General features: G+C 57.9%; 6 protein-coding genes across 6 annotated transcripts; 4 read left to right on the top strand and 2 right to left on the bottom strand.

Moving 5' to 3' along the window:
* The first annotated feature begins 205 nt into the window (after positions 1-205).
* On the top strand, positions 206-1,847 carry B0T15DRAFT_724 (uncharacterized protein). The gene is made up of 2 exons (XM_062871249.1): positions 206-861; positions 958-1,847. Exons 1-2 carry the CDS (start codon positions 562-564, stop codon positions 1,663-1,665), a joined length of 1,008 nt encoding a protein of 335 aa, XP_062725113.1. The 5' UTR covers positions 206-561; the 3' UTR covers positions 1,666-1,847.
* Positions 1,848-2,879: 1,032 nt separating this feature from the next.
* Positions 2,880-4,333, top strand: B0T15DRAFT_756 (xylose isomerase-like protein). Its single transcript, XM_062871286.1, has 2 exons — positions 2,880-3,909; positions 4,018-4,333. The coding sequence occupies exons 1-2, from the start codon at positions 3,044-3,046 to the stop codon at positions 4,217-4,219; spliced, it is 1,068 nt and encodes a 355-aa protein (XP_062725114.1). The 5' UTR covers positions 2,880-3,043; the 3' UTR covers positions 4,220-4,333.
* Positions 4,334-5,427, bottom strand: B0T15DRAFT_754 (uncharacterized protein). The gene has a single exon (XM_062871279.1). The coding sequence runs from the start codon at positions 5,357-5,359 to the stop codon at positions 4,448-4,450; it is 912 nt and encodes a 303-aa protein (XP_062725115.1). The 5' UTR covers positions 5,360-5,427; the 3' UTR covers positions 4,334-4,447.
* Positions 5,428-7,150: 1,723 nt separating this feature from the next.
* Positions 7,151-8,866, top strand: B0T15DRAFT_387847 (major facilitator superfamily domain-containing protein; the record flags this gene model as incomplete). Its single annotated transcript, XM_062864409.1, has 1 exon — positions 7,151-8,866. One exon carries the CDS (start codon positions 7,151-7,153, stop codon positions 8,864-8,866), a length of 1,716 nt encoding a protein of 571 aa, XP_062725116.1.
* Positions 8,867-9,440: 574 nt separating this feature from the next.
* B0T15DRAFT_515250 (uncharacterized protein) lies at positions 9,441-10,515 on the top strand. The gene is made up of 2 exons (XM_062868173.1): positions 9,441-9,885; positions 9,980-10,515. Exons 1-2 carry the CDS (start codon positions 9,650-9,652, stop codon positions 10,389-10,391), a joined length of 648 nt encoding a protein of 215 aa, XP_062725117.1. The 5' UTR covers positions 9,441-9,649; the 3' UTR covers positions 10,392-10,515.
* Positions 10,516-11,169: 654 nt separating this feature from the next.
* On the bottom strand, positions 11,170-14,115 carry B0T15DRAFT_506134 (uncharacterized protein; the record flags this gene model as incomplete). Its single annotated transcript, XM_062867551.1, has 4 exons — positions 11,170-11,945; positions 12,011-13,082; positions 13,116-13,874; positions 13,936-14,115. 4 exons carry the CDS (start codon positions 14,113-14,115, stop codon positions 11,170-11,172), a joined length of 2,787 nt encoding a protein of 928 aa, XP_062725118.1.
* Between the last annotated feature and the right edge of the window lie 387 nt (positions 14,116-14,502).

Here is a 14,502-nt window from a genome sequence, read left to right on the forward strand (position 1 = left end):
GACGCATCAACACTGGAACATAGCATAGGTGAGGACATCATGACTATGAGTGTCCCAAGAGGTTGCGATGGGAGGTGATGGTGGTAAGGCGGGGTGGTGGGGGCGGTTACTACACCGTACACGAATGCGTAGAGGGGCGCCCGCGTGATGCAGGGCATCGGGCAGAGATCCGATCCGGGGCGTCAGCTGCGCGTCCTTGCAACCTGTCGCCGTAGGGAGCCGCTACAGCGCGATAATGCCACCGCAATAAACAAGTCACAGCGAAGAGTCCTGCAGGAACCGCGGTCAAGGATGCCTGATTCGTGCCATGTTGCGGCTTGCTCATCGCTGCTGCCCTACAAAGGGGCTATCCGGTTTCGGTCTGGCGTGGCCATTGGGCCGCAGGTCCAGGATGAACTTTATAAGAGGGAGGCAACAACAGTGTTATCCAGGACCTGAGCTGCAACATCTCACACAAACCACAGCTTCCACTTACACAACTTACACCCGAATCATTCCACTATCCACTCAACACCCACCTCCTACTACTACTACTGCTAGAAGTCCCAGCAACTACCCACCATGGCCGCCGCAGTCGCCGTTCCCCTGTCCACCATCAACGGCGAGCTCGGCGGAGTTCTCCCGCCCAGCGCCGTGGTACAGCACACGCCGCGCCACGGCCGGAGCCGGGCCATGAGCTTCAAGGGCGGACGGCCCGGCCGGCAACGGGGTTACAGCGTGGTGGAGGAGCGGGACGTCACCATCGCCAAGGCGCTCATGTTCGTGGTCAAGCGGGCCATCCAGAAAGAGGAGGTGGAGGAGGGCGACGACGGAGAGTATATTGTTGCCGACCCGGACGGATGGGTCAGTGTTGCCGATGTGGTAAGTCTAATGTCCGGGTACTGTTTGTGCCATGTGGTGCCCCAGGAACGAACGGGTAAATAGACAGGATGCTTATTGCTCTGCTCCCCGTTTCAGCTCGCACACTCCCGCATCACCGCGCTGGGCGCCACCTTCGAGGACATCAGACGGATCATATCGACAGCCACCAAGGCCCGGTTGGACCTCCGCCGAACAACCAAAGCCGAGGCCGACGAGCCAGACGATCCGGCCTCCTGGCAGATCTCTCGAATCGCGACCCGGGAAACCGTCACATCCCCCATCCCAGCAGGGGACAAGCTCAGCGCCGACTCACCGGACCTCCCCGAATTTGTCATCTACGAGACCTCCTACCAGCGCTACCCCCTCCTGCTAGCCCTGGGCGCCATCGCGCGCGCACCGGGAGGCAGCCAATACCGAACCTTCGTACCGGTCACCGTGGACGAAGAGGGCAATGAATCATATTCACGCCAGACTCCCGGCACCGCCGCGGGGGACGCCGCCGAAGTCAGCGTGTGGATCCACCTCCGTTCGGCTTTGCAGGCGGAGCCGAGCATCACCTGGCACCGCAGCGACGGTGGCATGATCATCACCGCCGACGAGGTGCCCAAGAGTCTCTGGAAGAAGGCGGTCGCCCGGCGGCCCGACATCGGCTTGCTGCTGGAGGACGGCCAGGTCCGCAAGGAGGTGCCCGCCAATCTGCGCGGCAAGAGAGAGAAGGGGAAGACCGCCCGCAGGGATAAGGGTGCGGCGGTCCTCAAGCAAGATGCCAGTGGTGATGACTCGGGAACCACCAGTGAGGAGTAAAGGGCTGGGTCGCTTACCAGAGTGATTTGGAGTTCTACCCCACTGCATTAAGGGTTCATCTTGCCTGCTGTGGTGAATCGCGGAGCCTCACTCCGTTTTAAGCTGTCATAGTCGAATGATGATGAAGTCGACCCCTCGATAGCGTTTGTTTCTTTCCAATAGATCAGCAGTCGCTGAATGAAGCACATGGTTAGATTGGGTGGGAATGTCGTTTTGCATTCCTACTAGTAGTCAGTACCCAAAGCATACATGGAGTAACCAGGGTTTGTCGAAATCTTGAAGGTGCCGTTAAGCTTCCAGGGATCCTGCCGACCAAGAAGTGTGTGCAACGGCTTCCAGTCTTCACAAGGCTGGTTAGATCGAATGATACCCAACCTAAAGTTTGTACATGCTGATAAGGTGGCACGGTCCTCGATCATCGCTGATCGAGATTCAGGTTACGTTTCTGAGTTGTCAGGTCCTGAGGACAACTCTGGGGGGACAGGCCCTGCCTCTTGGTGCATACTGGGATGTCTGCTTGTGATCGCTGTGGTACGTGATCTTGTTCAAGCTGGCCATCTTCCTAACGCTGTGCTACCTCGAGCGTCCCACCTAGGGCACAGGTGTCACATGCTTCCGGCTCGCGGTCACTGAGTCACGGTTCTCACATGGAGGATTGACAGCACTTGAATTGTGGCAGGCAGGGCCCTGGTCTACCCAGCTAATACCTGGCTTACCTATATTGCCGTTCTATTTCCCTTGTGCGTGTGTATCAATCGTTGTCTGTTGCGAAGCGGGCGTCTATACTCTGAGAAATCTCACCGAGACCTGAGACGGCGTGCTATCAGGAAGCTTCACATACAAGAATGTGGGAATGACTGGAACATGGTCTGATGGCCGTGGCCAGATGAGTCGGTTGATTGATCATCCATGAGACTGGGACACCGACCCAGACCAAGCTGATGATGATGATAAGGGTGCTGTGAGATGAATTCGCAGAGTCCTGAGGATTTCAGAGATCCAGTTCAGTTCGGTTTCTGCACCCCACGCCCCAGAACGCACCTTCCCAGATTACCGACCAAATCTAGTACAGGTAGTACCTTCCGGGTTCCTTATTATGTAGATCTGTTGTTTTTGTGTTCATCCCAAGTCAAGTTGTGTGGGGCCACCACCGTAGCCGGTGACATCATCCATCAGGTTCAACCCAAGTTGGTGGGAGAACCACTTCCCTGTGAGTTGCGATCACCTGTGAAGAAAGAAATATCAGAAACGAGACAAACTTAATGTTTTGCACTAAGCACTAATCGTTTTCAGTCTCAGGCTCTTATACAAAATCATTTATTTTGTTTTGTTTCGTCTCCCTTCTCCCTTCTATACACACGCGCCACACTCGCCTAGCATGTCTCAGAACTTGAACCGTGCACCGTCTCATCTCCCCGTGGCATTTGCCTCGTGCTCCATCGGGTTACCTCGGCATACGCTGCACCAGAAGGTCGAGGCCATCCGGGAAGCGGGCTTCGACGGCATCGAGCTGTCGTTTCCTGACCTGCAGGCCTACGCCAGCCGGCATTTCGGGCGCGACATCGCCGCGGACGACTACGGCTCGCTGTGCGAGGCCGCGAAGGCCGTGGGCAGGATGGTTGCCGGGCACGGGCTAAAGATCCTCGTGCTGCAGCCGTTTGCCAACTTCGAGGGATGGCCGCGGGGCAGCGCGCAGCGGCGGGAGGCGTTCGCGCGGGCCGAGGCATGGATCGACATCATGGAGGCCGCGGGCACCGACATGCTGCAGGTCGGCTCCTCTGACTCACCGGACATGTCGCGCGACGTGGACCAGCTGGCGGCCGACCTCGCGTGCCTGGCCGACATGCTGGCCGCGCGCGGCTTCCGGCTTGCCTATGAGAACTGGTGCTGGGCCACACGTGCGCCCAGGTGGAGGGATGTCTGGGACATCGTCCAGAAGGCCGACCGGCCCAATCTCGGCCTGTGTCTCGACACCTTCCAGACCGCGGGGTCCGAGTGGGCGGACCCGACGACGAAGTCGGGAAGGATCGAGGCAGCCGGCGGCATCACCACGGTGGAAGAGGAGCTGTGCGAGGCCTACGCCGCCAGTCTCGAGGGGCTGGCCACAACCGTGCCGGCGGACAAGATCTTCTTCCTCCAGATCAGCGACGCATACCGCCCGGATCCGCCATTGGGAGAAGAAGCAGACCCGGAGTCTGGTCTCAGGCCGCGGGGGCGATGGAGTCACGACCAGCGACCTCTCCCGTATGTCATGTGTCCTTTTTACTTTGTCTCATCTGGCACACCCCCGGTGGAACGCGGTGTTATGTTATCTCATCTGTATACGGAAGAACAAGCTAACGAGTGGGCCAGGTACGACGGCGGCTATCTACCAGCACCGATCAAGCAATTTGTCCGAGCCGTGCTGGCGACCGGTTTCAAGGGATGGTGCAGCATCGAAGTGTTTGATGGCAGGTTCGAGGAGAAGTATGGGGACGACTTGAGGAAGTTCGCAAGACGGGGGATGCAGGCGTACCAGAGGTTGTTATCCGAAGCCACGGCCGAGGGGGAATGAGTAGGTAGGATGGATGGAAAATTACTAGTAGTCCTAGTACTGGTTGTTGGAACTCGGCTCACCTCACGCGGTTTAAACTGTCACTCCTACATTCCTCTCCATTCCCCGTTTGATACATAATACATACGAGAGCTATTCCTACCACCTTTCGCTGTGTCACTATCACATATCTTCTTGTAGTACTAGTATGCAACCTCCTTGATTCCCTGGGTACCTAGGTACTAGTAGTTAATCTTCACAGGCGTGCTGCGTACAAGCCATCCCAGGGGCGGTACACACGCCGCAACTCGCGTTGCAGCAGATGAGGCCAGCCTGGCAGACAGTCTTGCCACACGGTTCCCCCTTTTTCGGAGGGCAGAGCTGTTTCGTGCACCCCTTACCCGGTTCCACGCAGATACCGCAGCTCGGGTTGCAGCACTCGAGACCGGGCTTGCATTGGGTCGAACCGCACTGGGTTGGTGGTGTTGTTGTTGTGCCATTGTTGTTGTTGTTGTTGTTGTTGTTGTCGTCATCGGGGGGCGTGACTGGAATGCTGGGGCCGGGCGGACAGATATGCGCCGTGCAGGCCATGCCGGGCTTGACGCAGAGGCCGCACGACGGGTTGCAGCAGGACTCCCCGGCCTCGCACACCGTGTTGTTGCCGCACGGGACACCCGCGGTGATGATGATGGGGACGCACTGGGCGTATTGGCCGTCCACCACCTTGCAGACGGTGTCTCTGGTGCACTTGAACGTGGCACAGGGCGTGATTTCTGTGTCTCCTCTGGGGGATGCTGCCGCCATATCGATCGGGTTGCCGTTGGCTGCTGCCGTGACCAACACGGCCACTAGCAGCAGGGCTCGGGGGAGGGGCGAGGAGGCAGTCATGGTGTTGTCGTAGCTTGTTTCGATGTCGTTTTGCAAAGTGAAAGACGATGCACAGAACTTTGTGGAGAGACAAGATATTGTGAACCGTTGAGGCTCGGGGACACAAGGGCGAGGTACAACTGGCACGTTAAATACATGAAAAAACTTGGAAGCCCAACTCGACCCGCATTCCTGGGACCTCATCCTCGTAATGGGGCCGGCCACCGACGATCCTGCTAGTAAGAGAGAGAGAGATAGAGAGAGAGACAGAGAGACTACGACAGAATTCAGCATCTTTCTCGCTTTGCTGGGCTGGACACGTAAGAGTCGTATGCTTGATTTAGAAACATGAGCACTACCTCGAATGGCCTGTTCTTCTTTTGCTGTGACGCGGAATATCTGACTCCGTATAATAGCCTAATAAGATACCAACTCATAGAGTAGAGTTCGCAGCGCCAAGCTGTGCGCCCAGCGGTATGTACATTATTACGGGAGGACAACATTCCGCTGACAGGGCCAAGTCTGTAAGCGTGGCAGAGCAATTTTCCATGCCCAGGCTCGTATTACTCGAGACCGACAGTCCCAAGACGGCAATATTCTGCAGAGCACTCTGTTTCTGAGGGAGGAAAATAAAAAAGACGATCTTTTCCCTTACGGCTGTAGAACTGTAGACCCAAGCATACCTACCTGGCTGGGGGAGCCCGGCCCCCGGTGATTATTCCGGGCCCAGGCTATGACTACAAACATGCTGCGGGATAACGTGTGACGGCAATCCGAGAGTTCCCCTTTACGGCAAGGTGCAGCAGTCTTACAGTCTGTAGTCTGTACCTGCCTTAGACAACCGACCAACCCTGCCTACCCACCCTACCTTGTGCTGGATGGGCCGGGGCACACAATGTTTGTGTTTGCGACACCAGACGGGAAGGGTCTGTGACCGAAAGCACCCCGCATCGGTGATGGCTGCCAAGGCAGGGTTAGTAGAGGGTTCACGAGAGAAAGGAGGACGAGAAGAAAGGCAAGACAGGCTCAACAACAAGCACACAGATCGGGGCCGCCCCGATCTTCGATCCCCACTGTACCACAGAGACGGCGTACGGGACCCGGGAGGGGGTGGGGTGTTTGAGACCGGTCGATGACGGCACACACATTGCTCGGAGAGACCTTTGACGTCGATGGGGCAAGGAAGCTGTTGGTCTGACTGGATGGGGAGTGGGGATACACAACTCAAACCTCTCTCTCTCTGTCACACACACACACTTTCTCTGAGACTCGATCTTTTAGCTCTCACGCCCACGAGGAGAGCAACACTTGCAGCACCCGGGACCCGGGGGAGCACCGGATGAAGGACGTTGAGTACTAGTAGTAGTAGTAGATCACGGAACACAAACGGTGAAACGAAGCAGTTTGAGACCCAGACCGATGAAGTCACTGGGTCATCTTCCGCCTCCGCTATCCCCTCTCCGACTGAGATGGTTTAACACCGATGTCTTAGATAGAATGTCTTGAAGAAGGAAGCCGCACAAGGAGAGGGGGGGATGGGGGCATCGTGATCCATGTTCGTTCGAGGTATGACATCAAAGTTGCGAGGAGAGATCGGCATGGGCTGGCATTTAAAATGGCGGAAGACAACGATGAGAGAGAGTGAAGGACGCTGCTGGGTCACCAAGCTCTGCTCTTCCCTCCCGTGTCGACAACCTCTCCAGGTGTTTGTTTGTTTGTTCCTATCTCAGCATCACAGAGGCCATTTGGTGGTACCCGGCTGAGTTTACATTCGCTGCACTCGACACAGGGGGTTATACTACTACTACTACTACTACTACTACTGTACTAGTACTAGTACTATCGGCCCAATTCGTCCCAAGCCCCGAGGCCGTCATGGACATGGACACCACCCACAACTCACTGAACTCAGCACACCGATGGGCTCCGAGGTCTGAACACCCACAGGGCCAGGGAGGGAGAATATCCATCTCCATCAACACCGACCATGACCATGACCATGACCATGACCATGTGGTTCCGAGGCCGAGCCCGGCGCTGGCTCCTCCGCCACCACGGCACCATCGATGGACGGCTCCCCCCTTCATGCCCGACTCGCCGGTCTCATCATCATCGTCGTCGTCGTCGGCAACGTTCCCCTACGCCGAGGAGAAAGGAGGAGGAGGAGGGCTGGAAGCAGGCGGCGTGGAAGCAGACGATCCCAAATCTACTACTAGTAGTAGTTCCAAACCGCCGTCGGACGCCGGGTGGACGCGCGGGGTGGGGTTCTGGCGGTGCTTCGTCGGGCTGTGCATCCCGATCCTGCTGTCGGCGTTCGAGGGCAGCGTGGTGAGCACGGCGCTGCCGACCATCTCGCGGTCGCTGCGGCTGGGCCCGGCGTCGTCGTGGGTGGCGACGGCGTTCCTGCTGGCGTCGATCGTGTTCCAGCCGCTGTACGGGCAGCTGGCCGACATCTGGGGGCGGCGGCACCTGATGATGGCGGCCGTGGTGGTGTTCGGCGTGGGCAGCGCCGTGGCCGGCTACGCCAGCAGCGCCGCCGTGCTCGTGCTGGGCCGCGTCGTGCAGGGCATGGGCTCCGGCGGCATCGACCTGTTTGCCGAGCTGATCCTGTGCGACATCATCCCGCTGAAGAAGCGCGGCCACTACGTCGCCATCAAGGCCGCCGTGTACGCGCTCGGCACCACCGTCGGGCCCTTGCTCGGCGGCGTCTTCGCCCAGACCAACTGGCGCTGGTGCTTCGGCGTCAACCTGCCCGTGTGCATCGTCGCGCTGGTGCTGATGTGGTTCTGGCTGCAGCTGCACAGCGGCGACTCGTGGCAGGGCCTGTCGGTGCGCCAGCAGATGGGCCGCGTCGACTACGCCGGCCTGCTGCTGCTGACCGCCTCGGTCGTGCTGATCCTGTGCGCCCTCAGCCTGGCCGGCACCGTGTACGCCTGGGCCGACGCGCCCATCGTGGCCGCCCTCGCGGGGGGTTGTTCCGGCATCGTCGTCTTCGTCTTCTGGGAGCGGTGCCGCCGCTGCGCCCACCCGATCATGGCGCCGCACGTCTTCTCCAACCGCACGACCGTCGCCGCGCTGGTCGTCACCACCGTGCATGGCTTCATCACCTACGGCTTCCAGTTCTACCTGCCGCCCTTCTTCCAGGCCGTGCTGGCCGCCTCGCCGGCCCGGTCAGGCGTGCTGATCCTGCCCTGCAGCCTGACCATCGTCATCCTCGCCGCCGTCGGTGGCCCCCTGCTGGCCCGCTTCGGCAAGTACCGGCTGATGCACCGCGCCGGCTTCGTGCTGATGATCGCCGGCCTGCTGCCCTGCATCGCCTTCGAGTCGTCCCGCGCCGTGTGGCTGTGGATCGTGCTGTCGTTCCTGGTCGGCATCGGCTCCGGCATCATCGTGTCGACCACGCTGCCGACCGTGCTGGTCGAGCTGACCGACAAGGAGAACGCCGCGGCCACCGGCTCGTGGGCCTTCCTGCGCGGGCTCGGCTCGCTGCTCGGCGTGGCCGTCCCCAACGCCGTGTTCAACGCCCAGTTCGCCGCCTCGCTGCACTCCATCCAGGACGCCGCCGCCACGGCCCAGCTGAGCAACGGCCAGGCCTACGAGCACGCCTCGGCCACCTTCGTCTCGGCCTTCGGCGACCAGGTCAAGGAGCAGATCCTCGCCGCCTTCGCCGCCAGCTTCAAGCTCGTCTGGATCATCTTCCTGGCCCTGGCCGTCCTGGGCTTTCTGGCCACCTTCCTGGAGCGCCAGGTCCGCCTGCGCAGGGACCTGGACAGCGACTTTGGTCTGAAGGAGGCTCGCTGAAGGGATTCACACAGTTCAAGTTTGCAAAACAAAAGAAAAGGGAAAGGGGACAGGTGGCGGGGGACGGGGGACGGGGTACTTACATCCATCTTCACTTCAGATTGTTCACAGCTTCGTTTATTTTATACCCAACACGAAGTTGAGTGGTTACTGGTAGCACTAGTAGTAGTAGTCGTATGCACCGCAGAAGCAAGAGAGTATTAATCTACATGTCTACCTTGTCTCTACGGATACTGGTCTGTCAGGCACTAAACCGTACTAGCCCTGGTCTTACCTGCCGCCAGCCTGTGAAATGCAAGGTCCTCTCAGCAATGGCCGTCTTGAAATGGCATCTCCAGGTTGATTGAGTGTGAAGAGTAGAAGAGGAAGAGGAAGAAGGATGACCCAAGTGCTCCCACTACACAAAGGTATCGAGGAGTAGAGGGATCAGGTCATCAGGGGCACATAGTAATTAATGCAAGGTACCTACTACATAAGTAGTATGTATGTCACGCGAAGAGTGCCGCGCGGTAAAGGCCCAAGAAACCTCAGATAGTAGCATCGGCGCTTGATTATGTGTAGCAAGTCAAAAGCACCAGGCTATGGTGTAGTCCGCAGTTAACCAAGGCAGCTTATTACAGGAGCGTATCTGTCTTCGGACGAGTTTGCCGGGCTAATATCACTCGCCTCAGGACTTATGTACTAAGTCTGTTAAACCCACTTGCACGTCCGTGACTCCCTCACACTCTAACACCCAACAACCTCACTTCTCATACTAGTACATTCTTCATTCCCAAGCCTGTAATGTCCGCATCCTCCTGGACAGTCACCATGCATCGACTTGTTTGTCCGGCAGACCTACGAGGACATCTTCCGCGAGGTCAAGGCAAACCTGTGTCCCACTTCGACGCGTTTGTTTGGGCAGGTGGGAAATCTTCCGCAGTCCGCGGCGAGTCGCTGACCAGCAGGGTGGCCGCAGGGATACACATAGTGTCGGTAGCGGCACATGGTTATAGTTTGGTTTTTAGTGATGGAGGTTTCTGTGGCATTTGAGTGTGTGTTAGATAGGTTTGATACATCGTACTAGTATTTTTGCTCGACGTGGAGGGTGTCTCGAGGGAAAGAAGCGCATACCTTAGTCGTGTATTGGGATCTTAGCGTTAGTAGTGTGTGGTTCGATATTGGGTTCCTGCCCAGTTCGATGCTTGATCTGTATCGGTATTGTGATGTCTTGTCCTCGTTCTTCTTAGAGAGACGAAGGAAGTCATTTACATACCTGATTCAGCCTGTCGTTGTGGACTTGCCCTGCTGCTTTCTTGGGGCCCTCAGTGAGATGCCCATGAGGGCCGTATCGCAGGCATTGGCAGGGCCATGTGTGCCAGGACTGCCGCAACCTCTTCCTGGCCCCCCCATGACGATTGGTCAACTAGCCTCATTTCCGAACAACATATTCCAAGACGTGGCCAGTCTGGTGATGGCACCGTCAGGAAGGCCAACCCGACCTGGGTTCGGAACATTCCCGGGTCCGCGTTCAAGCTGGATTTAGACGAGAAGAAAGTTTTGATCATGTCGGGGGATTAGAATTTGGCATCATCAGTAGCCAGTTGGACGGATGGCCGCTCCTAGGACCGGACAAAGGATCACTATGGCGGTTGATTGATTTATTAAAGGTATGCCTGGTAGATGCTGGTAATGCTCCCGGCCCCACTCAGACTTTTTACATCACCAGCTAGGCAGCACCACGCCTGCCTGCCTTAGGAGTATCTACTAATACTACCTTGCGTAGAGTAGCTGAGTTACCTTTTACCTTAGGTACCATCGATGTCGGCCTGAACTCACAGGGCTGGCAATAACGATCATGGCGCCCTTCCCCCTGTGTTCGACGTTAGGCAGCGGCACTCCCGAAGCAGCGAATTGTCCAACTCTCCAATGAGAGATGAAAACATTACATATAAATGTAGGTGGATGTCCTCGCCGCGACGGAGGGCACACGCTGGCAAAACCAGTAACAATATACAGACTCCCACATATCTGAACAGCAAACCCCAACCAAAATGGTTTCCTTCTACCCCTGCTGAACTCCTGAACGCCGCCGCCCCGTCCCATCCGACCGACCGACCGGCCGGCGATGATGGACGACGCAGCCCAGATTTGTCGTGTTCGCTCCCATGGGGGCCGGACTGCCCGCCCCAGAATGCAAACAGCCTTCGTCGGCAAGTGACACCCCTTGTTTACAGAAGCGCAAGTAACCCGTATACCTTGGTATCAATACCACCTTTCCGAATGTGATTACCGAAAACACGGCAAGGAGATGGGTCCCCTTCTTAACCGCCGTTCACTCCCCCTGACCCATCGTGCGCCGAAAATAATAGGAGAGGCCACTGCTGTGCGGCATGCGAGTTGCCCATGGTGTCGCCCTGGTTGGCATGATCGACCACCGCGCCGGCACCGACATCCCCGGGTCGCCCAGATCCGAGCGTGAGCAGGGTGTTGGCACCGTACCGGTCCTGGCTATCCTGGATGGCATTCGTCCAGTCGTGCCACGTATTGGCGGACGCGGCTGGATTGTGCGCCATCAGCTGGCTTTGCGCGGACCAGGTATCCGCTGCCTGTCCGGCAACGTGCTGTGTTGCTTGTGAGGCGAAAGCGATCAGGGGATTCTCGGCCGAGGCCGTTTGCTCCACCGGCGTCGTGCTGTTGTGGGCTGCCGCTGCTGCTGTCGCAGCAGATGCGGCGGCATACATGTATTGGGCTCCCTCGGTTCCCTCCGCTCCCTCGGCCGTCCCGTTGTCGTTTTGGTTCATGCTCCCTCCTCCGTTAGACTGGGCGCTGTACCCCAGAGACGAGTATGGCGCTGCCGGGCCTGGCGCGCTGGAGTCGTAATAGTGGTTGCTTTTTGGGGCGCCGCTGTTCTGTTGTTCAGAGCCCATTGCGCCCCGTTCCTGTTTCACCGACGGCTGTTGAAACGTTGCTGGAGATTGTTGTGTAAAGCGGGCTTGGCCGCCCGGCGAGCCGGATTTACGGCCCATATCATGCTCGATCCAGTCGATTGTCCGTTCAATGATGGCACCGATTTCAGCTGCAAGTCGATTACCGGTGCCTACGGTTGCGTCAGCCGTGAGAAGGAAAAAGAGCGGAGGGTTGGAGTGGCAAAATAGACCCTACCAAGAAGTTTCCCAATTTCCCCGATGATTTCTAGCCATAACGCCATATCCTCCCGAAGAGCGGCAACCTCAAACGGGGTTGTGTCGTAGCGGCGCTGCCAGTGCGCGACAAGCGACGAGAAAATCGCAGCAACGTACACCGCCAGCTGATACCATGTCGTGTCAAGGGATTTCATCTTTAGCAGCATTCCAACCACCTTGAGCAGCTTCCGTGCCGTGTCTTCACATATCCTCGTGTTTTCCGCACAGACCTTCGGGTCGTCCGACATACAGACGGACGGGTGTCGAAGACACAAGCGGAACTCGAGACAGAAGGCCTGGGTATAAAGCGCAAATATCTGGCTGGTTTGCTGGCAGTTCTCTATTCTGAGTTCGTCGGGGAGGTTGTCCAGCAGGTTGCTCAGTTCCTGATCGAGATGGTTGACCACCTCGACGTACCTGCTCGGGTCCCGCCGCACGCTGTAGATCTTGGAGTACATTTCCATATACAGCGGGGTGACTCGGTATCCCATGAGCCCGACCTGGAAGTTGCAATGGCCGATCTGCGTCGGATCCAGAATGCCTTCTTCCCCAATGTACTCGTCGTTGACGGCGACTGGAAAGTCGACGTCGAACTCCTCCACCGAGAGGGGCATGGGCCTGCCGAGGCGACCGTTCAGCGTGCACAAGAGCCCAACGATGGCCCACCACACTCTCTTGCGCATCTCGTTTTCCAGGTTCGTGCCGCCCCCTGGAATCTTGACGGCCCTGTGCAGGTTCATCTCGATCGCTTTCACAAAGGCAAAACTGGCGATGGTGAGAGAACAGCCCGGCTTGGGAAAGTTGCGGGTATGGCAGACCATCATGGCCAGTGCCTGAACGGCTGTGACGGTCTGCGAGGAGGCGAGATCGAAGAACTTGCTCAAACTCCAATGGTAATGTTTGTTGGAGAGGTCGTTGAGTTGGGCGTGTTTCTCGGGTTCCTCTCGGTTTCGGACGCCGTACTGGAAGTAGATGGTCGCGAAGACCATATGGACAATGACCAACTCGGCAACGGACGGCTTGAAGGTCGGATCATCATAGATGCGTGTAAGCTGTGGTGGGCATCAGCGGCAAGTATACCTTACGTTGATGAACGGGCGCGGGCTACTCACGAGGTGGAGAAATGTAGGCTTATGGAGGACTGGGAGGAAGGGGAAGACGGTGAGAAAGTACCACTCGGCGTATGTGAAGGCATCCTGTTTGGAGGGCAACTCGACATTGTCCAGCGGCGGGTTGACTTTGTAGGCAGACTGCAAGAACGCCATGACTGACTTGTTGTACAGCGGCGAGCCGATAGGCGTTCCCGCCGGCGGCTCGTCCATGTCCGGGGCGTCGAAGGACGTCAGGTCGATCGTGGTGCCTAGAATCGAGAGCGTCGTCCCCTTGATGTTGCTGAGTGGCGCACTGTCTGATGACACGCCGAGGTAGCTGTCCTTGGGACGCGACGAGAGCATGGACCATGGCGTGTAGGTGCTGGTGCTGGTGCTTGGTGGTGGCGGCTGCTGCCTGTGGTTTTTGACCCATACCAAGCCCACCTGCTGCCATTGGTCCTTCGAGGACGGGTCCTGGGTCAGATTGCCCAGCGCATCGTACGTGACGCCGTTCGGGTACGAGGTGTTGTATCCCGGCCACTCCCAGGGCCTCACATCTACCCCTTTGCTCTCCAGCAGCTTCTCGAGCTCGCGGATATGGACCAGCATCGCCCCCTTCTCGCGCTCGAGTTGCTGCAGATACCCTCTCCGCTCGGTGCGTCCGGTAACACGATCCGTGACGTAGCAGTCGAGGTTTTGGGTTGCACAGTGGGAACAGCCCTCTGGCGAGGCATCGCATCGGATTTTGCGCACCTAGAGACAGAATCAATTGTCAAAATTCCGGCCGAGACGAACATCGACAACGTAAACGCACCTTGCACCGATCGCATGCCTGGCCTGTGCGCGTGTACGACTGGAGCTTGCTCTTGACCACGTTCGAGAAATCCTCGGGTCCGCGCTCGAGACGCGCCAGTTTCGTCCTGGGCGCCGAGGCGGCGTCGGTTGGGACATCGCCCGCGTCGCTGGGCCGCTTGGGTGGGCGGGCTGGAGGCATCGTGGTTCGGCTACCGGCAGTTCCCGCCGCGCTTGGGGAAACTGAAGAAAGATGTTGTGCCGCGCGATGTCCTACGCACAATGCGCAGCGCGTGGTGGAAAATCACCCGTGCCTTGACTCGGCCGGATCGAGTTCCGCACACTCGACGGGGTTTGCCGATGGCCGATTGATGCGGAGCGATGGAGAGTGCCCCGGAAGTTCAGGGGCCAGCCAAGGGAGCCAACCAAAATCACATATACAGTGGAAACTGACTTGTCGCGTCCAGCGGCGTCCAAAACGTCGGTTCTGCTGCCGGTTGCATTACAATGATCCACGATAGTAGATCGACAAGGGTGACAGAGAGATGCTTCGCTCATTCCCAAAACACGAAATAATGCTAAGCCGCAC

This window comes from Chaetomium strumarium, assembly GCF_033439665.1.
Source record: "Chaetomium strumarium strain CBS 333.67 chromosome Unknown B0T15scaffold_1, whole genome shotgun sequence".
In the NCBI taxonomy this organism is placed as follows: domain Eukaryota; kingdom Fungi; phylum Ascomycota; class Sordariomycetes; order Sordariales; family Chaetomiaceae; genus Chaetomium; species Chaetomium strumarium.